Source organism: Coregonus clupeaformis, unplaced genomic scaffold (genome assembly GCF_020615455.1).
Source record: "Coregonus clupeaformis isolate EN_2021a unplaced genomic scaffold, ASM2061545v1 scaf0066, whole genome shotgun sequence".
Classification (NCBI taxonomy): Eukaryota; Metazoa; Chordata; class Actinopteri; order Salmoniformes; family Salmonidae; genus Coregonus; species Coregonus clupeaformis.
In genome coordinates, this window is record NW_025533521.1 from 96,323 (window position 1) to 122,377 (window position 26,055).

Below are 26,055 nucleotides of genomic sequence, written 5' to 3' on the forward strand. Positions count from 1 at the left end.
CAACCAATGGAGTGATATGAAAATGTCAGGACAGTTGCAAAATGCTAAAAGTATAAAAAGTTTAGATGTTGCTGATTTGTGTCTCTACTTGTCAATTGCAAGTAGAGTAATAGAAATGTAAAATAAATAAAAAATCCCATCGTATTAAAACCAGTAAATGGATACTTCTCAACGTTAATATGTATCGGTTGCTATTGATTTGTCAGCCCAGTTTGTCTGGAATTAACCATCCCACTGTGTCCTCTCTCTATCCCCAGGGTATACTTCAGGAACCGCTGGGTGAAGACTGTCCACCCGTTGGTGCAGCAGTACTGTTTGATCTCTAACACACAGTACACTTTCCAGATGCCCGAGAGGGAGGACATCCTCAGGCACCGCGTGGTGGTGGTCACCCTCAGTACCTCCCAGTACCTCTGCCAGCTGGACCTGGAGCCAGGTGAGTGGCTAACCGCTGACATAGCATATCTACTCAATGTAGCATACACAGCTTACGTAGAATACACAGGTGCTTGGTTTGCTAACTGCTTAACGTAGCAAATATGGCTAATGTAGCAGCATATACTGTACTGGTGCTTGGATTGCTAACTGCTAACATAATAGGAATACACAGGTAACGTAGCATACACAGATAACATGGCATACGCAGATAACATAGCATACACCGCTAACGTAGCACATAGATAAGGTAGCATACATAGCTAACATAGCATACACTGGTGCTACAATGACTTGATACGTTGAGCTGTATAGCCACATTAATCAACATGGAATACACAGCTAACGTAGCACATAGCTAATGTAGCATATACAGCAAACGTAGCATACACTGGTGCTATAACTATTTGATACAAGGAGCTGTATAGCTAGGAACATACTGTAAAAGCCTTTAAATGAACCTAAGTGAGCGGTGCAACTGCAAACTGCTTGTTAAGACGGCTTAGGCTACATGCAAATGTTATGCATTTAACAAGCAGTTTTGTTTTAACAAGCTCATAAAGTTAACAGAATGACAACAGGGCCTTTAAACGATCCCAACACCCACCTACCGAGATGTAGCTACATCACACATCTCAAACCCGCCCCAACGCGTCTTTTGATCAGCCGCCACGCCTTCCCCGTAACGCCAGGAGACTGCATGGCAGAGAGAGGATGGTGAAAACAAAAACCAATTTGTCAGCAACAAGCTAATAACCGTCTCTAATGTGTCAGCGGGGGGCTTTGTCTGTTGCTTAGGAACACCATCTGCCTGTTTCCAATGCACTTTACATTATTAGGCCCCCCCTTGCGTTTCATCTATCTCCCACGCTCGGCGTTGATGAAAACCGCCGACAAATGAGGCAATTGGGAGCCCCACGCACCTTTTGTAGTGATAACAAATCACTAATGCTGTACACACGTCGAACAGGTTGCTTTGACTCTTATCTTTTTTTTGTTTTGGCTTTTTCCATCTCCTCTTCTCTATGGGCCAGGCTTTTGGCAGCCTGTGGTTTGTCTGTGTATGTGTGAGATGACCGAGAGAATTACATTTGTCTCCTAGAACTACATTTGACTCCTAAATAGTCTACCTCCTAACACCACCGCACCCCCCCCCAGTGCTCTCTTTCCTCCCCCAGTTCAGGCCAAATTCCACGGCCATCGTTAGACATATGATGGATAGCGGGTATGGAAATGCAATTTGGCCCCTGGTTTTTGGACGGCCCCGAATGGCATTTACAGCCCGTCCTCCCCATTCATGTCCGCCTGGCCCCGCTCATAAACAGAACAGAACCTGCCTTACTTCCCTCTTTTACGGCAAGCCTCGAGGTACACTACAGACCCATATGTAATTATCCATGTACATCATTGTACATCATTCCTGTGCGTTATGCGCTGCATTACATATTTATGAGGGTGGAGCAGCAGGGATCGGTAGTGCTAGCTTCACCTTTGGCTGGGGTTAGAGGTCACCTATAGTGCATGTTGTTAATAATGACTCGTATGACAATGGGAGGTGAAGTTATGGTACTTTGGTGTCTTTGTAGTCTCTTAACTGACATACAGGGTGCTATATGCAAATAACCCTACTACAATAGATGGTAGAATGTGCTTTATATTTTGTCTCTTGCTCAAGTGCAACTGCAGTTCCAACGCTCAACATGAATACAAACTTTGTCGTGCATTTTGCAAAAGATTTTGTAAAGATAAATATTGTAATATGACCTTGGACTATACAGAACATGAATGCATTCCACTCCTGTCAGTTTTTTTAATTCTGAAGTATGCTAGTACCAAAAGTTCAAGAAAAATCCACGAAAACCCTCCAATGGCCTCGATTGATCCGTTTCTCCACCATCATACTGTATGTCTCCACTTGTCCTGTGGTGGTTGTTTCTTCCACCTCTCCCTGCCTGCTCTGCTCCGACAGTCCTCTACTCTGCCGTTTCATCCTCATGTGCCAAGCAGCGTTTGAGCCTTTTTAAATCAGGGTTACCGCTCGATCCCTTTCAAACGTCTGCAATACCAGCTTTAGTGTGTATAGGGGCTGCTGTCTGAAGTTGAGGGAGGGAAAGAGATGGGGCAGAAGACAAGCCCGCATTTTCTATTTTATTTCTGTGTTTTGGTTTGTTTTTGCTGTCGACTCAATCACAAAGCCAGACGGACAAGAAACGAAAAAACTAACTGTCTGTACATAACCTTCTCCTCATGGGCTGAGCAGTGTTTGAGTATTTTAAATCAGGGATACCACCGCTCAAACCCTTTCAAACGTCAGCAAAACCAGCATTGGTTTGTAGGGGCTACTGTTGAAGATGGATAGAGGGGGCAGAAGATACACCTTTTTGCTCCAATGTGTTTTTTTGTTTAGTTGATGCAATCACAAAACCAGACAGGCAAGACACAAAATAAGAGCTGGAACAATAAGCGAATCGAAAGTAAAGCCTACAAGTTTACAGAACGAAGAGTAAATGAGAGCGTTCGTCATAGTTTATTTGGGGTTAGAGAGTTCGTTTGTCAATTTTAATATTTAAAGTACAAGGCGCTAGTAACGACTAAGACCAACACATCGGAACGTTGTACCCCGATCCAAGAGGACCAAACTGCAAAACTATACATAGCAGACCTATACCACACAATATCAAATCAATCATTATCCAATGAGGTTGTGATGTTACAAGTGTCATTGGGTATCACTAATAGCATCCACCATAAGCACCACAGACCAATGCATTGCTGATGTCTTGACCTTGCTAGCCTGCAATGACCCGTGCACCATTTGTTTCAAGGTGCCTAATGAATCCTCACCTCATGGTAATTAATGGGTCCTCTAACGGTGCTGTGACTGAAATGGTTTGTTGTGTTCTTGTGTGTCCGCAGGGATCTTCTCTCATATCCTATTGGACGAGGCAGCCCAGGCCATGGAGTGTGAGACCATCATGCCTTTCGCGCTTGCCAGCAAAAGCACCCGCATTGTGCTGGCTGGGGACCACATGCAGGTAAAACTGCGGTTTAGGATGAGGTTTATGATGATGTCATTGGTTTGAACAAACTCTGACCTTTTGAAACGAACTCACTGTAACTCAATTTTTAGGGCCTTGAGTTTTTCTTGGTCAGGTCATGTAGTGGAAAAACTTGCGGCCTTACTCATATTCTCTCATGCAAATGACCTCCGAGTTCTGTAGTCCTTTGCCAAGCTAGCAATTAAAAACCAGTGTATCCCCCAAGTCCTTTACATTTCCGTGTGTTTTGGACTCCGTCGTTAGCCTGTGGCTAACTTCACATTGGCCGTGAGTGAAACAGACTGAGGAAAGAAAGAACTTGGCAGAGAGAGCATGTTTACCTTTCATTGTCCAGTCAGACGAGGCAAACCTAAAGTAAACTCCCCCTGTCAGTCAAGCTTTGTGGAACACTACTCTTATTTCAGTTTCTTTTTGTGTTCTGGACATTGTGTTTATTGAGTGCGACAGGAAAGGATTAAGAGTGGGCAGTAGACAAATATACCTGGCGGGAGTTTAACCATGCGATAACGGTTTTAATTCTTTCTCTACTCCTTCTTGCGACCTTTCTCAGAAGGAACAACGCCTCGACAAATGCTCAATTCTCCTCTCCTGCCTCTCCTCTGTCGCTTTCTTTCTCTCTTGCGCTCTCTCTCTGTCTCGCTCTCTTTCTGTCTACCCCTCTCTCTCTCGCTCTCTCTCTCTCTGTCTCGCTCTCTTTCTGTCTACCCCTCTCTCTCTCGCTCTCTCTCTCTCTGTCTCGCTCTCTTTCTGTCTACCCCTCTCTCTCTCGCTCTCTCTCTCTCTCTCTGTCTCGCTCTCTTTCTGTCTACCCCTCTCTCTCGCTCTCTCTCTCTCTCTCTGTCTCGCTCTCTTTCTGTCTACCCCTCTCTCTCTCGCTCTCTCTCTCTCTGTCTCGCTCTCTTTCTGTCTACCCCTCTCTCTCTCGCTCTCTCTCCCTCTACATCTTAATCTGTTGCACTTTGTCTGTACGCTGCGTGTCTGTTGCCAAGGAGGATTTTTTCCCCCCTCTCCTACTCTATTCTGTCTGTTATCACTGTTCATTATGGGATGTTGTTTTGTCTCTCGGCTGAACGAAGTAGGCTGAGAATAGTGAATGAAGGTCCTCGGCTCCTATTGACTTCAGGTCTTCTATTCACTGTGTGTGCCTCTTTAAAAGCCTGGCTGAACTTTTCCCCTGAGAGACTGGGAGGTTCAACCTGGAGCTAAATTACCACAAACACAAAACAATCTAGTTCAGCCTGTGTCAGATTAGAGGTAATTGCTATTGGGGGGGGGGGGTTGTGTGTATTTTAGCGTATCTTAATCAAAGGTGCTGTTGAGGATGTTTTTCGGAGCACCTCAACGTGTTATGCTAACTTTAACTATTTTATTATTTCTTATTGTTGCATTGTCGAAGGAACCTGCAAGTAAGCATTTAGTTGGACAGTGTCTATATACCATGTGTATCCTGTACATACGACTAATAAAACTTGAAACTTGACAAATCACGCTAATGGCACAACATCTCTGCAGAAATGTAGCGACTGATGATAAGATACTGGCATCTTTGGTTTTGGAGACACAGGTACATTTTCTATTTTATTTAGATTCGGTTGGACGGGAACTCATTGATTTGGAGCATTGTTAGGTACACAGACTACATGACATGAGCTGTCGAAGAAGTTGTCTTTTGAGTACGGCAAGACGGTCTGTTCCATTAGCCAAATGGACATGATTTGAAACCAAAAGTAGATGTAGAATGAATTTTGATCAAACCAAATATTGCCACTAAACATTTACAGTTCCAGTTTTATTGACTACAAATGCAGAACATACAAAACTCCAGTCAGGCTATATCGTCACCTGCACATCCCTGTTGAATTGAAAAGAAACAAACGAAAAATATATTGAGTATGTTACTCAAGATGCATTTTACTCAATGTTTTAGGGTTGCCCTTACTTCTCTACCTCCATCTCTCTCTTTTCCCCGTTCCCTCCCTCCAGCTCAGTCCGTTTGTGTACAGCGAGTTTTCTCGAGAGCGGAACCTGCATGTGTCGCTGTTGGACCGGCTGTACGAGCACTACCCAGCCGAGTTCCCCTGCCGCATCCTGCTCTGTGAAAACTACCGCTCCCACGAAGCTATCATCAGGTAGGTGTGAACTCTATCACGCCGCCAAGAGGGGGTGGGAGGGGAAGGATGGGGAGGAGGTGGTGAGTGCAGTCAGCGCATCATGAATAAAAAATGAATAAAAAATAGTGGGGGGGGGGAATTGATCGTTACATATTTTTGATGATATTATATCGATACTTTGACTCCAAGTATTGATTTGTTAAATAAATCGAATTTGACCCCGACTCTGCAACATCATTTACAAATGGGAGGTTTTATGCAGGCAGAAGACTTGACAGAGTTGACAGTCCCTCTTGGCTATTGACATACATAAAAGCCCAATGTACACTCGGAGTCCCATGACCACAGTGTTAAACAATTCTCAGATGGGGATGCTGAAAGTTTTAAGTGGTGGTTTATGAAAGAAGCTTACGCAATGGGTTTGAAGTGGTTACTCCACTTTAAAGTGGTTTTGGTATTTTATATAGTTGTGATGTTCAAATGCTTTTCACTCATACACATTTACATTTGGAGAACATTGTGAATGCATATTTTTTTACAAGAATCTCGAAAGTCACTAGGAACGGCGAGGACCGTATGGAATGGAAAACTATCCAAAGAGATGGCACAATTGTCGAAGAATAGCCGCAATGCACGCAACCGTATCCATATACAATGCACGCCCATGCATCCATTCCTTTCTCAACTGACGCCTGTTGCAACTGTGACATTTGTGAAGACCACTGATGTTAAGTCTCCAACCCTCCCTACCTTCAGCTACACGTCAGAGCTGTTCTACGACGGGAAACTGATGGCCAGCGGGAAGCAGCCGTCTCACAAGGACTTCTACCCACTGACCTTCTTCACGGCTCGTGGCGAGGACGTCCAGGAGAAAAACAGCACGGCCTACTACAACAACGCCGAGGTATAAACCATAAACCATTTAGTTCCCTGTACACCACTGACTTAGGACTGTATTGATAGAATGAATTGAATGTTGATTGAATTGAATTAGTGCGTTCATGGTGAATTGAGTGTTGATTGAATTAGTGCGTTCATGGTGAATTTAAATGGTGAATCATTCAAGGGAATTGAGTTGAAATGCACACACAGACAAAACACACCCCATGCAGTCAACATTACTGTAATGTATTACTTGTGCCTCATATTATTTACTGAGCTTCACAACCAGACATGTATTTGGAAAATACCCGGCACTAAATGCTAATTCCTTGTGAAAGCCCAGCATTTAAACCAGGCACTCCAGGGACTGAGTTTGACAGTCAGAGGTGCCTCTCCTAGATCTGAGGGGAAACTCGCCAAGTTGACCCCTGAACCCAGCTGACAGAAGCTTGACAGAAGCTGCCCAATTAAATTGGATCTGCTCCCATCACAGCGCTGCGCCAACCTGTCATAGACGCCACAGGAATTACCCTACCTCCCTTTGATGATACCGCACCTGTGTCAAATGGCTCGGGACATTAGCATAATCTCATAGGTTTAGGTTGCCTTGATTAAGTGTGTGTGTCCTGTTGTATGTCTGCTGATGTGATGTCTGCGCTGGATTCTCCTAGTTTTTTTCCGTCCTTGGCTGAAAAGGCCCTTTGAGCAGCAGTCATTTCCGCCGTCTCTTTAGTTCTGCTTACTCTTTGGGGGTTTTAGGCCCTGGTTAAGTACTTTGACGACTAATAAAAAGTGGCAACAAGTTGATTTAAAATGTACTGATGTCCCCTGCGTTGAGCTTGTAATGTTTCAATTGACACCTATGGAGGATGAAAAGGTTTTTGTTTGGAGGCAACATGGGCGCCCTGCCTTCCAGGACAAATGTTTCTATCCAGCTCGAAGGACCATGAAAAAGCGTGCCACCTTGTAGTCAGTGGGGAGTAGGGTGAAGTTGCCCCTAGCCGCTGATCTTGGGTCAGTTTTGCATTTCCCCCACTTATGGTTAAGGCTAGTATTGGGGAGGGGAAGCTGATCCTAGATCTGTACCTAGGGGAAACGTCACCCCAGAGAGATGCCAGTTTTTGGACATGATCTATGAGAAACACTGGCACTTGTAACCAGTCTCTCCTTCCTGTGTTACTCGAGGTGTTTGAGATCGTGGAGCGGGTGGAGGAGATGCGTAAGAAGTGGCCGGTGGCGTGGGGCAAGCTGGACGAGGGCAGCATCGGCGTGGTATCGCCCTACGCCGACCAGGTATTCCGCATTCGCGCCGAGCTCCGAAAGAAGAGGATGCACGAGGTCAGCGTGGAGAGGGTGCTCAACGTCCAAGGTGAGAATAATACTTTTTGAATACTTTATTGATCCAATGGATCAATAAATATACAATGTTTATTTTATTTAACATATGACACTACATTCCACTGTAACCCATGTCTCAGACGGACATTTGGCACATATTTGCTATCAAATAGAATAACAATTTCAATACCGCAATCACAATGGAATAGTGAAGATCAAATCATACTACTCATACACAGATTAAGCATTTCTGGGACTTTTACTGTGGAACTTTCCCATTCTCCAATTTAAATTCTGTTCTGACATTCTAAGACTGCAGCGATTGAAAGTGTGACTCTTCCCATTTTTACCCGACAACTCTGAGATTCTCAGTCTCTCAGTGATAGTGTGTGAGATGTGGGCCTGGGCAGTTGGCAGCAGCACTTCACATCCACTCTCCTAACATAGTCTGTCTCTCATCACCCAGCTAGCAGCTCCTCTCGTCTCCGGGACGAGGCTAACGCTCCCACTGGCAACACACTCTCACACAGCCATACGCTGCTGCTTCCAGCTCATTAACTCTCTCATTAAGGAGAAGATGCAGCGATCAGGACGGATCTCACAACACACAGCTGTCTCTGTGTTTCTCAATGTGGTGTTGGTGTACAGTACACACACACTACCTGGAGTTTGAGAGGGTGTGAATAGTGTTTTGTTTTTCTGTATTGCCAAACGCATATGCTTTATCGTGAATCATTTCTGCAGTAATTGGATCGTATTTTGGGTCATGAATGATGTCAGTGCTGGGTCGAGGTACTTGGATCATATAATTATTATAATGTAATGAATTAATAATGATGTTTCTATGAGATTAATATCTAGTGACCTAATGAAAAAGCGTTGTATGAATGCAATTCATTACTAATATGTCAAAGACTCCAGCCACCCTAGTCATAGACTGTTCTCTCTGCTGCCGCACGGCAAGCGGTACCGGAGTGCCAAGTCTAGGTCCAAGAGGCTTCTAAACAGCTTCTACCCCCAAGCCATAAGACTCCTGAACATCTAATCAAATGGCCACCTGGACTATCTGCACTGCCCCCCCACCCCCTCATTTACGCTGCTTCTACTCTCTGTTTATTATCTATGCGTAGTCACTTTAATAACTCTACCTACATGTACATATTACCTCGACTAACCGGTGCTCCCGCACATTGACTCGGTACCGGTACCCCCTGTATATAGCCTCGCTATTGTTATTTTTACTGCTGCTCTTTAATGATTTGTTACTTTTATTTAGTATTATTTTATATTGTATTTTTGTGTGGGATTTTTTGTTTGTTGGTATTCTTTCTTAAAACTGCATTGTTGGTTAAGGGCTTGTAAGTAAGCATTTCACTGTAAGGTCTACACCTGTTGTGTTCGCCGCATCTGACAAATACAATTTGATTTGATAATAACCTTTGCCATACTACACACTAGCTTCTCATTGGCTGAAAACGAAAGGCTAAACTGACCTTGTATGTACCTCTCAAACCTCTTCAGGGAAGCAGTTCCGGGTGCTCTTCCTGAGCACTGTACGCACGCGGCACACGTGCAAGCACAAACAGACGGCCATCAAGCGCAAGGAGCAGATGGTGGAGGACTCGACGGAGGACCTGGACTACGGCTTCCTGTCCAACTACAAGCTGCTCAACACGGCCATCACTCGCGCCCAGTCCCTGGTGGCCGTGGTGGGAGACCCCATAGCGCTCTGCTCGGTGGGCCGCTGCAGGTACGAAAAAAACAACCAGGAAGTGTTGTCATGGGTTAGGGCCCTGTTAGAATACTGAAATGAATCCTTCCCTGCTCCCTTCCTTGAAGAAATCCCTGATCTGACATGGCTGGATTGGTGAAAGCTATACGGTAGAACTGTTGCTTACACCTATCAATTTGTGTTAGAGCAGTGATTACTCCAAGGGATGGTGGAGGGATTGGTGTGTTTTTATAGTATTCAAACAGGGCCTGGAGTTTCCCCTGGTCACGTCCTAGTCATCGAAGTATTGCACTTGACTGGGTTTGAAATCTTGCTGTTTTCACGTTCCATGACATGTTCTGAAGGCTCACTGTAAATATGTTACGTGTTGCAGTGTGTGTGTGTGTGTGGGGGGGTGGGGAAGGGGCACAGTCAGTGTGCCAGCTGTGCAGGAAGAAGTAGCACAGTGGGGGTATGTCTCCCTGCCAGGCAGGCCCGCTCTACCCCTACCACACACACACATTCACACACCCTCCCCAAGCTCTCTCCAATGCACGCCCGCGGAGTGTCAGTTTAGGATTACATCATAGCGCCAGGCCTTGACAGAGCCATTGACATGAGCAATGTGCTCTGTTTCTGGGGTGTGTTTGTTTTGATAATGTTCTCATATTGTAGGAGGGGTGGGGCAAGGGAGCATTACTCTCAGAAACCATATTTTAGAAAATTCATTTTTCTCCAATGGAACTGAAATATGAGGGGGGGGTATTGAATTTGGTGCAGCTATTTGTAATCTAAGGACTTCTCATTTCTTCCCTGAATGGAATTATGCCAAAACACTTTGCCTAGTTCTGTGTTGATTATGTCCAAATATTTTCCCCATACTCAAAACATCTTTAGGGCTGGGGCACAGATTCTGCTACCCCATTCCCCACTGCAAACACACAAACGCACACAAACAACACTCCCACGGCGCTCGCCAAGCCCCATCTGCAGTCCCTCTCTCTCGTCGCCATGGCAACTGTTGAGCGTCAGCCAATCGCGGCATCCGGCTGCGGCAGTTGTTTCGAAAATGTCTCTCCCAGTTAAATCAATGGAGCTAACGAGGAAGATGCTCTGTTTAGATGGACTGTCTTAATGCCTGGAGAGGGGGGAAACCCCCAACATCAAACTGTCACCTTTAAGAAGAACAGACAAGTGGGCTGGTCGTGACACCATAGAGTAGGCTGCACAGTACATACGCGCATGACTTACAGACACACTCACTCGTACACATTCACACTCAAACACGCACATGGAGGTTGGGAAGGAGGAGTATGAAAGAGAGAGGGAGAGATGATTGGGATGTTGACTCATTTTCGATATGTCACACCCCCCCCATGTTGGTAAGAACACGGCGCTGGACGGACACACACACACACACACACACACACACCACTCTGCTGTGCCTGTCAGATAAACCAGCGGGTAGCCAAAAAGGTTAATAATAATAATAAATAAAAAGAATATGCCAGGGGAACGAACCCACTACCCTGGCGTTACAAGCGCCATGCTCTACCAATTGAGCAGTTAAGCAGCCCGACTACAGAGAGAGGCCATAGTAGTTCTATTTACACATACCCCTCCACTGTGAAAGATGTCACCAAGTATATCATGATCTCTCTTTATCTTTTTAGACGTTTCTGTTATTGCTGACGTGATCCACATTGTCTTTTGTGACTAATGTGTGGAATATAGTCCACGCTTGATAAATGCACATCGAATAAACAAACTGTGCGTAAGGGCAGTGAAGTTACCAATTCAGATTTGTTTTACTGATTGTGTACAATTGATTGAATTCTCCATCTATTTGGACTTCAAATTCGAATGATCAGATTGTAATGTAGTCTCCGTCCATGCTGCCCGTGTGGGCTTGCTGTGGGTCATTGAAGCGATGCCTTAAATGTGGGTAATCAGAGGAGAAGGGATAGCAATGGGGTGGGGGTGGTCTCACCCGGGGGGGGATGCACTCAGACCGCCTTATTGACACCTGATTAACAAAAATAGCCTTCACAAGTCACTGCAGATCAGTTATATAACACATACAAACATCTACCTCCCATCCAGCTACTATAAGGAAGGAAGATGCACATTGTCACTGGAGTCATAGCGCTGTGTTCTGTGAGACGAGAGCACTGTACCACACCAGCCATAATTGGGAGCCCTGTATAGCACCCCAAGACACATCAAAATGCAATAAACACATTCAACTACACATTCATGTACACATTAAAATACATTATTATACACAATACACGAAAAGCAAAACACAATCATAAAAAAACAGACATTCTTCAGTAAAAAGGCACCCTAACAACAGCCTGAAATACCCCAGAGGCACCAATTCCTCAAATTTTAAAGCGTATTGTAGATCATTCCACATGTAAGGTGCAAGGAAATGAAAGGCTGATTTACCTAAAAGAGTCTCCAGAGTTAACCAACCCTGTGAACGGTTTTGATAACTTGTCATTTTAAATCTCAACAGTGATGTTAGGTAAGTCGGAAGTTTGTTGAGCAGGGCTTTGTAAAAAAAAAAAAGACCGTAATGATGTGATCGACGTGACTTCAGAATCTGAAGGTGTGTGTGTGCACTGTGCCTTTCTTGAAATAAAGATTACTATTAAGTCAGCATGTGAGCGAATGTGCAACCGAGTGTTTGAGAGTCAAGATAAAGTGGATGTTATGAGAACACGTCCATATATGTCCATGCCACTCACATCACCCCCTCTCCTCCCCTCTAACAGAAAGTTCTGGGAGAAGTTCATCTCCATCTGCCACGAGAACGCCAGCCTGCACGGCATCACCTTTGAGCAGATCAAGGCCCAGCTGGAGGCCCTTGAGCTCAAGAAGACATACGTGCTCAACCCGCTGGCGCCCGAGTTCATCCCCCGCGCCTTGCGGCCCCAGCCGACCCAGCACCCCCATCAACATCAACATCATCACCAACACCCACACCCCCAGGGACACACGGCCAGCAAGCAGCCCGGGTCCCATCAGCAACAGCAGCAGCAGTCTCCCCCGAAGGTAAGTGGGTTAAGACTGGGGGAGGGGTGGCAGAGCAGCTTGGGTCTGGGGCTATGGGAGGTGTACTAGGATACTGAAGGCTGGAGGGACTGTGCATTGAGGTCTTGATTGCACCGGTTTGTGTGTCAAGAACTGTAACGCTGCTGGGTTTTTCACGCTCAACAGTTTCCTGTGTGTATCAAAAATAGTCCACCACCCAAAGGACATCCAGCCAACTTGACACAACTGTGGGAAGCATTGGAGTCAACATGGGCCAGCATCCCTGTGGAATGCTTTCGACACCTTGTAGAGTCCATGCCCCGACGAATTGAGGCTGTTCTGATGGCAAAAGGGGGTGCAAGTCAATATTGGGAAGGTGTTCCTAATGTTATGTACACTGTGTATATTAACCGAACAGCGATGAAAGATGGGGCTGGCACAATTACCTTATAACCGTGTAACCGACGGTTATGGATGAAGACGTCATGAAAATAAAATAACCATCATAACCGTAAAATATTTTATTGTGTGGAACAAACAGCTGATTGAAGACAGGACGGCAGGGCATTCGTGCATTTGAGTCCGTTTCTGCTGTAACATGGACTCTACAACATGATGAAACTTTGTTGCTCGTTGCTGAAACAATCAAGGTGTTGTAGCAAACAAGTCTTTGTTTGCCTAGGCAACGCCCCCTTCCTGCAGCAGCAGCACATGCAGTCAAGAGCGGAGGAGAAAATGTCAGTCTAAAAAAATATATAACCAAAATAAAAGGAGGGCGGGGATAGGACTGGCCACCCCTCAGAGCCTGATTCCTCTCTAGGTTTCTTCTTAGGTTCCTTCCTTTCTAGGGAGTTTTTCCTAGCCACCGTGCCTCTACATCTGCATTGCTTGCTCTCTGGGGTTTTAGGCTCCGTTTCTGTATAAGCATTTTGTGACAACTGCTGTTGTAAAAAGGCTCTATAAATACATTTGAGATGTATATTGTTTTTTTTGTGGGGGGGGGGGGATTGCAATCATTTGGCTGACCAATAACCTTCATCCAAAATTACATGACCGTCATAGCCCTAATGAGAGGGATGCATGGCTCGGGCTATCAGTGTTTTTAAGTCTTGGTAGTAGTACAACAGTACACTCACAATTCACATATTCAGTGGTTTTAGCCTCAAGGAATGAATCTTATTTTCAATTAAATACAACGTAATTGGTTCCCTCGCGGGCCTTTTTTGGAAAACATTTTTAGAACATTTTGTACTTTTTGTGGTTGCATCAAGAGTAGTTTCCTCTCAAGTAAGTCCTCTAGGTAGTTTTTATTATTATCGCAAAACCATGTTTTCTTTTCGAAAGTGGGTTTGAAACGACAAGGAGAGAATAACCACTTGAGTTTGCACGAGTGTCTTTTTTATTGTCTCCGCCTGTGAAAATGTAAACAGTTTTTCTGCTGTCCTCGCTACTGGCGTAAAGGTTAACTAAATCACCACAGCTGCCAAGCCCCTGTATCCCCCACTGGGTCTAATGAGGTGGATATCCACATCACACGCACGTGCGCCACTTGCGTGTGTGTACACACACAGTAACACATAAGAGCACACACACACAAAGTGGGTTGATTACAGGCTCTTACACTTCTCAAAATACTACTCCATACAGAAAGGTCAGTTGTACGGCTCATTGTCTGGGCAGTAAACCGTAAAAAACAACATACCGGTATTCATTCCTGGACCGGTTTGGATTTTTACCCTAGTCGTCTATAACGCTATTTTAATGTTTGATTTCTAACGTGAAATTATTCAGTAATGACTCGTAACACACGGCCAAGGCAACAAAGGAGTGGCTCAAGAAGAAGCACATTAAGGTCCTGGAGTGGCCTAGCCAGTCTCCAGACCTTAATCCCATAGGAAATCTGTGGAGGGAGCTGAAGGTTCGAGTTGCCAAACGTCAGCCTCGAAACCTTAATGACTTGGAGAAGATCTGCAAAGAGGAGTGGAACAAAATCCCTCCTGAGATGTGTGCAAACCTGGTGGCCAACTACAAGAAACGTCTGACCTCTGTGATTGCCAACAAGGGTTTTGCCACCAAGTACTAAGTCATGTTTTGCAGAGGGGTCAAATACTTATTTCCCTCATTTAAAATGCAAATCAATTTATAACATTTTTGACATGCGTTTTTCTGGACTTTTTATTCTTATTCTGTCTCTCACTGTTCAAATAAACCTACCATTAAAATTATAGACTGATAATTTCTTTGTCAGTGGGCAAACGTACAAAATCAGCAGGGGATCAAATACTTTTTTCCCCCACTGTATGTTATGATGGATTTTCCAAGGTCGTTTTTATTTCTTGTGTGCTGTAGGTAGTTGTCACTGAACTCCTAACAAATAACCCAGCTCTTATGCCTTGTAATATCAGTCGTAATGACAACTCTCTAACCTGGTAGGCTAATAGTTACTACATTCGCTATTGAGGGGTCTCAATCATAGGTCCAGACTGTACATCATTGGTCTCAACTAATTTCAAATCATATGCTGAATAGGCTGGCTTGTCATCTAATTGACCCCTGACCCTGACTACAGTTTCTTTCCCTTCGTTTGAACCACAGTTTCCTGTTTTCACCTCACACTTGTAATAGTTTAACACATAACCTGAGTGTCTAAACAGATAAAGGGAAACCAAACCAGCCGTCTAACCCATCATGAGGCGCGTCACCCAAGGGAATTCACGTCAGGTGTTATCAGTTAACACCACCTTGTAGTGGGATTGCATGACTCCGCTCGGCTACGCTAAAACACGCTAAAGTAGATTATTGTGTACATTCCTCCGTGCATCAATAATACAACAGGTTACAAGCCACCTAAAGTCAATTGGATCGAGAACTTCCATGTTGTCGGTCACGTAACAATCAATGTCAATGTTAGACTTTGTTGTTGTCTGAAAATGGATACGGCCCAACGTTGTGAGGGCGTTAAAATGGAACCGGGGTGCACAGAATTGCCTCTTTATTCTCTGTATATAGAAGAGTAGAGATGGAGAGAGAGAATTAAGGTCCTGCTTGTTTTATGCAGATGTATTGGTGTGTGAGTGTGTCTAATTTGCTTTGGATAAAAGTGTCTGCTAAATGGGGTGTTTTGTGTGTGTGTGTGTGTTTGCTCACTCCAGTCAGTGTCAGTTCTCATTAGCAGAGAAACTGATGAAAAACGTGCATAATGTATGCGTACCTTTTAATATAGTAATAATGTAAGGAAACCTACGGCGTTTTGATATCTTAGGGCCAGTAGTATTTCTGCCCACATGACTTGGCCACATGAAAGCCTACTTTCGCTAAGAACTCAAATGCAGTATGTTTAAAATGTTTCGACCCATTGCTTATTCGTTCTATCAGTTAAATTTTTTAATAGAAGATATTGCAAAGCGCCCCGGCGTTTTCCCTAGTCAGGTCGCATTAGGTGTAACTCCTGGCCCTAGAGCACTATAGCTGCCTCCCTCATGAATCCACACAGTGGATGTATATTCTTCAAGAGCTGCAGCAGAATGCATTATCCTCTAAGACTGTTGTTGCCATTTAGATTCAACAGCGTTGGCTAATTAAAGCGTTCTGGAAGCGTTAACCATGTAGCCATTGTGACATATGTGGGCCACCAGGACGTTACGGTTACCGCTGCCTGCCCGCCCCTTCACATAGGGAGCCTCACACTCCTCCACTTGCTCCCTCCTTCCCTCCCCCTCTTTTTCTATGGACTTCTCTCGCTCCAGCGCTTTCTAAAGAATGCCTCCCTCTCTCTCCTTCTCTTCCAGGGGAAAGGGCAACATGCAAACCACACAGAGCACTTCCCACCTGAAGGATTTGGTGAGTGTCCATCGCTTCTCTTCCCTCCATTATCTAAGTGATGACTTGTCTATTTGTATCCCCTTTGGGATACTCTTTCTGGGGTCCACACACATCCCAATACAAACAACACATACACACACACAGACACACAGTTACCACTGGTAGTGTAAGGTTAAACACTGTTAGTTACCACTGTTAGTGTAAGGTTAAACACTGTTAGTTACCACTGGTAGTGTAAGGTTAAACACTGTTAGTTACCACTGGTAGTGTAAGGTTAAACACTGTTAGTTACCACTGGTAGTGTAAGGTTAAACACTGTTAGTTACCACTGGTAGTGTAAGGTTAAACACTGTTAGTTACCACTGGTAGTGTAAGGTTAAACACTGTTAGTTACCACTGGTAGTGTAAGGTTAAACACTGTTAGTTACCACTGGTAGTGTAAGGTTAAACACTGTTAGTTACCACTGGTAGTGTAAGGTTAAACACTGTTAGTTACCACTGGTAGTGTAAGGTTAAACACTGTTAGTTACCACTGGTAGTGTAAGGTTAAACACTGTTAGTTACCACTGGTAGTGTAAGGTTAAACACTGTTAGTTACCACTGGTAGTGTAAGGTTAAACACTGTTAGTTACCACTGGTAGTGTAAGGTTAAACACTGTTAGTTACCACTGGTAGTGTAAGGTTAAACACTGTTAGTTACCACTGGTAGTGTAAGGTTAAACACTGTTAGTTACCACTGGTAGTGTAAGGTTAAACACTGTTAGTTACCACTGGTAGTGTAAGGTTAAACACTGTTAGTTACCACTGGTAGTGTAAGGTTAAACACTGTTAGTTACCACTGGTAGTGTAAGGTTAAACACTGTTAGTTACCACTGGTAGTGTAAGGTTAAACACTGTTAGTTACCACTGGTAGTGTAAGGTTAAACACTGTTAGTTACCACTGGTAGTGTAAGGTTAAACACTGTTAGTTACCACTGGTAGTGTAAGGTTAAACACTGTTAGTTACCACTGGTAGTGTAAGGTTAAACACTGTTAGTTACCACTGGTAGTGTAAGGTTAAACACTGTTAGTTACCACTGGTAGTGTAAGGTTAAACACTGTTAGTTACCACTGGTAGTGTAAGGTTAAACACTGTTAGTTACCACTGGTAGTGTAAGGTTAAACACTGTTAGTTACCACTGGTAGTGTAAGGTTAAACACTGTTAGTTACCACTGGTAGTGTAAGGTTAAACACTGTTAGTTACCACTGGTAGTGTAAGGTTAAACACTGTTAGTTACCACTGGTAGTGTAAGGTTAAACACTGTTAGTTACCACTGGTAGTGTAAGGTTAAACACTGTTAGTTACCACTGGTAGTGTAAGGTTAAACACTGTTAGTTACCACTGGTAGTGTAAGGTTAAACACTGTTAGTTACCACTGGTAGTGTAAGGTTAAACACTGTTAGTTACCACTGGTAGTGTAAGGTTAAACACTGTTAGTTACCACTGGTAGTGTAAGGTTAAACACTGTTAGTTACCACTGGTAGTGTAAGGTTAAACACTGTTAGTTACCACTGGTAGTGTAAGGTTAAACACTGTTAGTTACCACTGGTAGTGTAAGGTTAAACACTGTTAGTTACCACTGGTAGTGTAAGGTTAAACACTGTTAGTTACCACTGGTAGTGTAAGGTTAAACACTGTTAGTTACCACTGGTAGTGTAAGGTTAAACACTGTTAGTTACCACTGGTAGTGTAAGGTTAAACACTGTTAGTTACCACTGGTAGTGTAAGGTTAAACACTGTTAGTTACCACTGGTAGTGTAAGGTTAAACACTGTTAGTTACCACTGGTAGTGTAAGGTTAAACACTGTTAGTTACCACTGGTAGTGTAAGGTTAAACACTGTTAGTTACCACTGGTAGTGTAAGGTTAAACACTGTTAGTTACCACTGGTAGTGTAAGGTTAAACACTGTTAGTTACCACTGGTAGTGTAAGGTTAAACACTGTTAGTTACCACTGGTAGTAGGTTAAACACTGTTAGTTACCACTGGTAGTGTAAGGTTAAACACTGTTAGTTACCACTGGTAGTGTAAGGTTAAACACTGTTAGTTACCACTGGTAGTGTAAGGTTAAACACTGTTAGTTACCACTGGTAATGTAAGGTTAAACACTGTTAGTTACCACTGGTAGTGTAAGGTTAAACACTGTTAGTTACCACTGGTAGTGTAAGGTTAAACACTGTTAGTTACCACTGGTAGTGTAAGGTTAAACACTGTTAGTTACCACTGGTAGTGTAAGGTTAAACACTGTTAGTTACCACTGGTAGTGTAAGGTTAAACACTGTTAGTTACCACTGGTAGTGTAAGGTTAAACACTGTTAGTTACCACTGGTAGTGTAAGGTTAAACACTGTTAGTTACCACTGGTAGTGTAAGGTTAAACACTGTTAGTTACCACTGGTAGTGTAAGGTTAAACACTGTTAGTTACCACTGGTAGTGTAAGGTTAAACACTGTTAGTTACCACTGGTAGTGTAAGGTTAAACACTGTTAGTTACCACTGGTAGTGTAAGGTTAAACACTGTTAGTTACCACTGGTAGTGTAAGGTTAAACACTGTTAGTTACCACTGGTAGTGTAAGGTTAAACACTGTTAGTTACCACTGGTAGTGTAAGGTTAAACACTGTTAGTTACCACTGGTAGTGTAAGGTTAAACACTGTTAGTTACCACTGGTAGTGTAAGGTTAAACACTGTTAGTTACCACTGGTAGTGTAAGGTTATACACTGTTAGTTACCACTGGTAGTGTAAGGTTAAACACTGTTAGTTACCACTGGTAGTGTAAGGTTAAACACTGTTAGTTACCACTGGTAGTGTAAGGTTAAACACTGTTAGTTACCACTGGTAGTGTAAGGTTAAACACTGTTAGTTACCACTGGTAGTGTAAGGTTAAACATTGCCAATGCAAACTGCAAGTCAAGAACACTATAATCTAGCTGTATGTAGTTTGAAGGTGAAGCACTGTCCCAGTCTTAAACTTCCATCTCTCCACAAACATACTCAATGTGTTTCCCTCTTCTACAAAACATACCTATTTTTCTTTTAGTCATAATACAGGAAGGACACCATATTTATTTATTTTCCATTGATTGGGTTCACTTCTCAATGGTTCATGTTTCACTGGGATGTGAAGATTCAGAATTAGAGAGCTGTAACGTGGATCATTATGTACCCTACTGTGTAGGAGCGCTGTCACCATGAATCTAGTCACCCCGTATGGAGAAAGCACAAGGGGGACAGGGGAGAGATAGAAGGAGAAAGGAGGTATATTGTGCCATGACTTTAGACAGAGAGCAAGAGTGAAGATGAGGACAGTGAGGTGCACCAGGAGTACCATCATATAACATGTTGTTATTATTACTATCAACACAGTAATAACTGCCGTCATCGGCAACATCATCACGCAACAGTACTGAACTCTCCGTCACCATCCTGTCCCCCCACCCTCCCCCACCCTCATCAACTGCAGAGCTTTAGACCCAAGGCTGCTGTGGCAGTATAAGAACACAGCATGAAGTCATAATATGGTGTAGTCTGGGAAGACGTGAAGTCAGGTTAACTGTTCTTTCTCCTCGACTGGGGGACAAGGAATTCTGCACCAACAAACATCTCTTTCTAGCCAGATCATCACAGGAGCTGTCTACACTTGAAGACCAACATGGTGCAATTGTTGTTGTGAAAAATAATAGAATACGATATAAAGTTAAGACATCTTATTGCCAAAGAAGTACCAATTGTTTCAAAATACAATAATGTTATTTCATGGGGAAATTAGCTTGATCTGCATAGGCGCAAATAACACAGACCAAAACAATGATTAGGTCTAGATAATAAAATCCTTCAGGATTAGCTACAAGACTAGCCACTGCTGTAATGAATATCACTTTTTGGAGTAGCAAATCATTAGCAAATATTAACTTTTATATTTTGTTCTACTGTTCTCTTCTACTTCTAGGAGTTGCACATTATTAGCAGATATTAACTTGCTATCATTTCTTCTCTTCTCTTCCTCTCCCAACCCTCTCCAGTTCAACCCAACCCTGCAGTGTTGATGGGCAACCCCATCCGGGCGTTCTCGCCGCCCCTGGGGGGCACACCTGGCAGCATGGGCAAGTCCCCCAGTCCCGTGCAGAGGATAGACCCCCACACGGGCGCCAGCATCCTCTACGTGCCCGCCGTCTACGGGGGCAACATGGTCATGTCCATGCCACTGCCCGTAAGTATACTGCTACTGGGAATTGTAGTTGTTGTAGAATTGTAGTTTATTGTTGAAGAAAGACTCAATGTGTGGGTTTTGGTTCGAATGAATTGTTGGAAGTCTACTGCTTTGTGTCAGTTGGACGGTGTTGAGGAAAGAGTCAAATGTGTGTGCAGAGCCTACAGTGTACCGTACAGTCTTATGCATATGTATACTAGCACACACACACACACTCACTTACACAAATCCTTCTGTTGGTGTTTGTTCTTGGTCTAAATGCACTGTTTATTTGAGTTTAAAAGAAAACAAGAATACTTTTTGGGTGTAATATGATGAATCAGTCGAGGAAAAAACATGGACCCCTTATGCAATACTGCATTTAATTCAGACGTGTCAGTTGGGCTGTGGTGTTATGCCGAGTAGTTAACGAAAACTCAGCAGCGCGTAACGATCGCTAATAGTGCCAAAATCCCCATGAGCTTGATTGCGAAATGTTCCTTTTGTGTTTGGGCCCTCTCTGTCTCCATTACTCTCATCTTCCTCTGAAAACAAGACAAAGAACATCACTTTAATTGAGAATAATGACTTCTGTTAGTCTGAATATTTTCAATTCGGCCCGCGGGGTGAGATTTCACACTTGTTATTCCTCGTACAGTAATGGAAAGAAAGTTAACTCTCCATCTAAACCAATCTAGGCTGTTTATTTCCCCATTAAACCATAATGGCACTTGGCTGATAGATTGAGCGTTTTTAATCAGGAGGATGATTTGACACGGCAAATGGCTGTGTCGGCACACGGAGGGGAAGGCTGTTTGGAAAATGATGTTCTCGTTAGATAGATGCCATCCTTTTTTCAGTTCTTTGCTGCACTAATATTTCATCATTTTGGGAAACAAACTGGATTATTTTACTATTTTCAGGGCCATTTTTCTTCATATTTGACGAGGATTTTTTCGCGTACTTTTTTTGTAAGCATTCTTTTGAAGATGCAAATATATAGAAATTAGTTTATTCTATGACCATGCAAACAATTGGAGAGCCTCCATTCCTTCATATACCAATGCCTTTTTTTTAACCTCTTGTGGAAATTATGGATGGATGTGCTTTGTTCAAAATGGCCTTTTTCTAAATGTTCATTGTATGATGTATTTCTGCTCACTGTTGTCAGCCAATTTGCATCCACTGAAATAAAGGGATATGTTTCACTCACCAGCCGACCTGACGGGTGGCAATCCCAACATCAACCTGCTCTCCCTTTCATAACCAGATCAATATTTTTATACACTGTACACAATACACTGTCTGTTTCCTCCGACCTGCATCAGCCACTGTGCTTTTCACATAGACAGTCTGCACATCAGGGGGGAACACTAGTCTAGACTATATTATATTTGAAAATATCTAACATGGTAATTCAGTGCGAAGCATCACTGCAAGCTACATTCACTTTTTACATTTACATTTTAGTCATTTAGCAGACGCTCTTATCCAGAGCGACTTACAGGAGCAATTGGGGTTAAGTGCCTTGCTCAAGGGCACATCGACAGATTTTTCACCTAGTCGGTTCGGGGATTAGAACCAGCAACCTTTCGGTTACTGGCACAACGCTCTTAACCACTAAGTGCAGTATCTCCTGCATATTTATTTTCTTGTCAGAACTTGTCAGTTGTGAAAGTCTTAAAGCATTTTACTAGAACGTCCATGAGAAAAAGAGAATTTCGTAGACCCTTTATCAAAATTTGCCTAGGTACCAACATCACTCTTTTAGGAATAACCTGTTACCTAGACTTGCACTTATTTGGGTCTACCGATATTTTTATATTTTATTTAACAGGGACAATGGGCTGTAATCCACATTTTTGAATGAACTACGATATAACCACTGGAATTAGCTAACCTACTTCCTGTCAACCCTATCCGCTATGCTATGACTAGGCATATTGTATTTTGTGTATTTGACATGTATTGATGTGTGTGCATTGATTTTATATTGACTCGTATTGATGTGGTGTCCAGTCTGTCCCCATCCAGTTGCCATGGCCCGGCTACCAAAACCGCTTTGCCATGGACCCACGCATCATGAGCCACCAGGCGGCCATGGCCTATAACCTGAACCTGCTGCAGGCCCAGAACCGGGGCTCGCCCACCCCCTACGGCGGAGTCACACACCCCTCCCCCTTGGGCATGGGCCAGCAGACCAGTCCTGACAAGGAGCTTCAGGCTGATTCCATCAGAAACGGTGTGTAGCAAATAAGTTGTAGTACTTGATTGTGGAAATGGGTAGAAACTGTGTGGGTGAAAATGTACAGTGATGTCGGTGTCTTAGCACAGTAACTCACACATAGCACAGTAGCTGAAAAAGTGCCTGCATTTTTGAACCCCTCAGGTAAAATGGACGGGTGTCCAAAGTCCGAGCAGAGTCGGCTGCAGACACCAGAGAGGAAGACCTCGGAGATGAAGGACAAACAGGTCCGTTGTTGTTGACTCGCTCTGTAGTCACGCTGTTGGTGCATTAACACAATGAGAAAAGGTCTCCATTAAAGCCTCTTTATTGATCAATAATTCAAATAATACATGATTTCAAAAATGAGTTTTGCTTTGCTCACACATTTACACAAATAAGTATTGATATAGACGGGTTGGTTGTTTAGCAACAAAACCGACGTGTGTGTGCAACTATGGGGCAAAACAGACTGGGTTGGCTTGATTGTTGACAAGTAAACTGTATTTAGTCTCCAATGTTTATTGAAAACATAAATACATTTGCACAATGAGTACTTGTTTTCTCTCAAATACATCGTTAGTTGTTGGTTAGCGAGCTAGCGAATTTTAGCCATATTAGCATAGACATGTCAAAACACAAAACAACACATGCTATCAAGAACAAGATAAAACTAGCTGAAACAAGCCACCTACGATTCCTCACATGGCAGTTTCTTGTCATTGTTTCTATCTATCTGGCCATCCAGAATCACAACAACACACGGACTTCTTCCCCATTGAAGCGTGCACATCGTTTTCGGGACATTGTCAGCTAACGCATCTATAGTTAATGAACTATTTTGAATTGATACATGGATAAATTAATACGTATCTGAATAAGTTATAGTTTAATTAATTCTGTAGAATTGCTACATGACTAAATGAGCAATGTGATTGTAGCCCTGCTCACACTGTTTGTCTTCACCTCCTCCAGGGAGAGTGTGATCCGGGCGGTGGCCGGGTTCTGGACTCTCAGACAGACGGACTGGGTTTCCCCAATGCCATGCTCCACCGCAAGGACAACTCAAGCCAAAGAACCCTCAACTACCACTTGGCACCCCCCAACCCGGCCTTTGCCCCCCACCCCGTGGGCCGGGCCTTCCCCCCACAGTACCCCGGCGTGTCCAGGCTCCCCTTTAGGGTGCCGCCCCAGCACCCAGGCGGGGTCCCGGTCATGGGCCAGCCTAACCAGCATCACTCGGCCCAGCTCTCCCCTGCCTACGCCAGTGGCAGTCACAACCCCTCCTTCTTTGGCGGGGCCATGGCCTCCCACAGGGGTGTGCTGGAGACTGAGGAGGAGGGGCCAGAGGAGATGGGGAACTCCATGAGGTCCCAGATGGGCCACCAGGGGGGGCACCACCCGGCCCTGTCACAGCCCAGTCGGGTTAACAGCTTCGGGGAGGAGATCCAGGAAGGAGGCCTGGGAGACGGGATGGGTGAGTTCTACCATAGAGTTCAAATTCTACGAGTGCAACTTTTTTTTTTTTGTCCCCTCTAACCGGGAGGTTTATTCAAAGCAAGGGAACAATAATAACAACAAAATATCTAACAAGAATATGTAAATGTTGAATGATTAAAAAAAACTCAAGAAGCTAAATATCTGTAAATATTGAATACTCTTGTTATGATACAGGTAGGTATACAGGTGGAAATGTATATCTGTGTGTTGCATTACAGTCTGGGCTGTGGTTCAGGAGGAGCCAGTTTGGTCCACAGACGGTCCCAGAAGGCAGGCTGCAGGGCCGTGTCCCGGGGCCAGTCCAGGTAGGTCCTGGTCTTGACCATTCTGGCCAGACAGTGGTGGGCAGACAGCTGCCTATGTGGGATGTCCTCCAGGAAGACCAGGATGAGGATGTCCCAGAGAGTGGCCAGTCTCAGCTCCAGCGTGCACCAGTTACTGCGCAGGAAGTGACGTAGAGGCTCGCTGTGATGTTATCCACGATGTCCTTCCCTTGCTGGAAGTCCCTGCTGTGCAGACAGAGACGTAGGAAGGGAGGCCCCCTCTGTTCCAGGTTGGGCAGCTGCGGTACCTGGGGTTGGGCCTCCGCACTGCTTCCTCCAGCCAGCCTCGGGCTATGTGGAAAAGGGCCAGCAGATGGAGCAGGACCACCATCATGAAGAGGAGCAGGCCCAGAGATGTGCAGAGGAACAGGACAAATCTCAGGTCCAGGGTACAGTTGGCCTCCAAGTACCTGCCAAAGGTCTGGATACCGTTACCATTTTTGCATGTCAGCTCCGCTTCTCCGGCCTGAAACAAGATGACCTGGACTTGTTTTTGTCTCTGGGCCCAGGTGATTAGCCAAGCATTGTCACAGCTGCAGTACAGGTGAGGATCAGGGGTTCTGGGAAGCTCTCCATCACGGTGAACACCTCATCGATTCGCGCTGCCTGAGGGGAGTGCAGGTTTCTGCTCAGGTCCTCCTCTAGACATAGGATTCCACAGTCGATAAGGTTCAGGCTCTCCAGCCTGATCAGGTTGTGGAACATGATGGCCAGCCCTGGCTCCAGGTAAAGGTCCAATTCTTCCAGCTTCAGATACCACAAGTGCACAAGCCTGTTCAGGTCAGTCATGTCCATAAACTTGGCATAGAGCTTTGAAAGGAAGTCAAACTCCTGCAGGGAGGGGAAGTACTTTGCGGCGAAGTGAGACCCACACAGGAGGCGCTCTGTCTTGGCCATGAGGCTGACGACAGACTGGAAGAACGGCCTCCAGCAGTCTTGGAAGGACACGGTTGGGGCACGGAATCGAAGGGACAAGCCTGGTTTTGGGGTGCTGTCGCTGCCAATGTTAATGGTCAGTTTGTTCCGCAATGAGAAAATTGTCATGTGCATCAACCCCTAACGGAAGATTCCAAATATGTGCGTCAGATTTACACTATTCTCTGACTCACTGGTTGGAGGGAGAACGTTTCCTAAATCTACACTCTTTAGGGAAGTGAGGTGGATTAATGCATGAGCTTCGATGGCAGTCTCTATGGGGGTGCCACATGGTTCAATTCTCGGGCCGACTCTATTCTCTGTGTATATCAATGATGTCGCTCTTGCTGCTGGTGACTCTCAGATCCACCTCTACGCAGACGACACCATTTTGTATACATCTGGCCCTTCATTGGACACTGTTAACAAACCTCCAAACAAGCTTCAATGCCATACGTAACTCTGTG

General features: G+C 44.3%; 1 protein-coding gene and 1 pseudogene across 4 annotated transcripts in view; one reads left to right on the forward strand and one right to left on the reverse strand.

Annotated features, from left to right (window-relative positions):
• LOC123483288 (probable helicase with zinc finger domain) overlaps positions 1-26,055 on the forward strand; it is a 66,577-nt gene that overhangs the window by 27,743 nt on the left and 12,779 nt on the right. For all 4 annotated transcript variants that reach the window (XM_045212951.1, XM_045212954.1, XM_045212953.1 and 1 more), the window contains 12 exons: positions 258-436; positions 3,352-3,470; positions 5,478-5,623; positions 6,362-6,509; positions 7,673-7,856; positions 9,347-9,575; positions 12,317-12,596; positions 16,364-16,415; positions 20,460-20,647; positions 22,646-22,868; positions 23,016-23,098; positions 23,826-24,327. In XM_045212951.1, the coding sequence (XP_045068886.1) occupies positions 258-436; positions 3,352-3,470; positions 5,478-5,623; positions 6,362-6,509; positions 7,673-7,856; positions 9,347-9,575; positions 12,317-12,596; positions 16,364-16,415; positions 20,460-20,647; positions 22,646-22,868; positions 23,016-23,098; positions 23,826-24,327 (2,333 nt within the window). The remainder of the gene's footprint in view (positions 1-257; positions 437-3,351; positions 3,471-5,477; positions 5,624-6,361; positions 6,510-7,672; positions 7,857-9,346; positions 9,576-12,316; positions 12,597-16,363; positions 16,416-20,459; positions 20,648-22,645; positions 22,869-23,015; positions 23,099-23,825; positions 24,328-26,055) is intronic.
• LOC123483289 lies at positions 24,355-25,887 on the reverse strand (annotated as a pseudogene).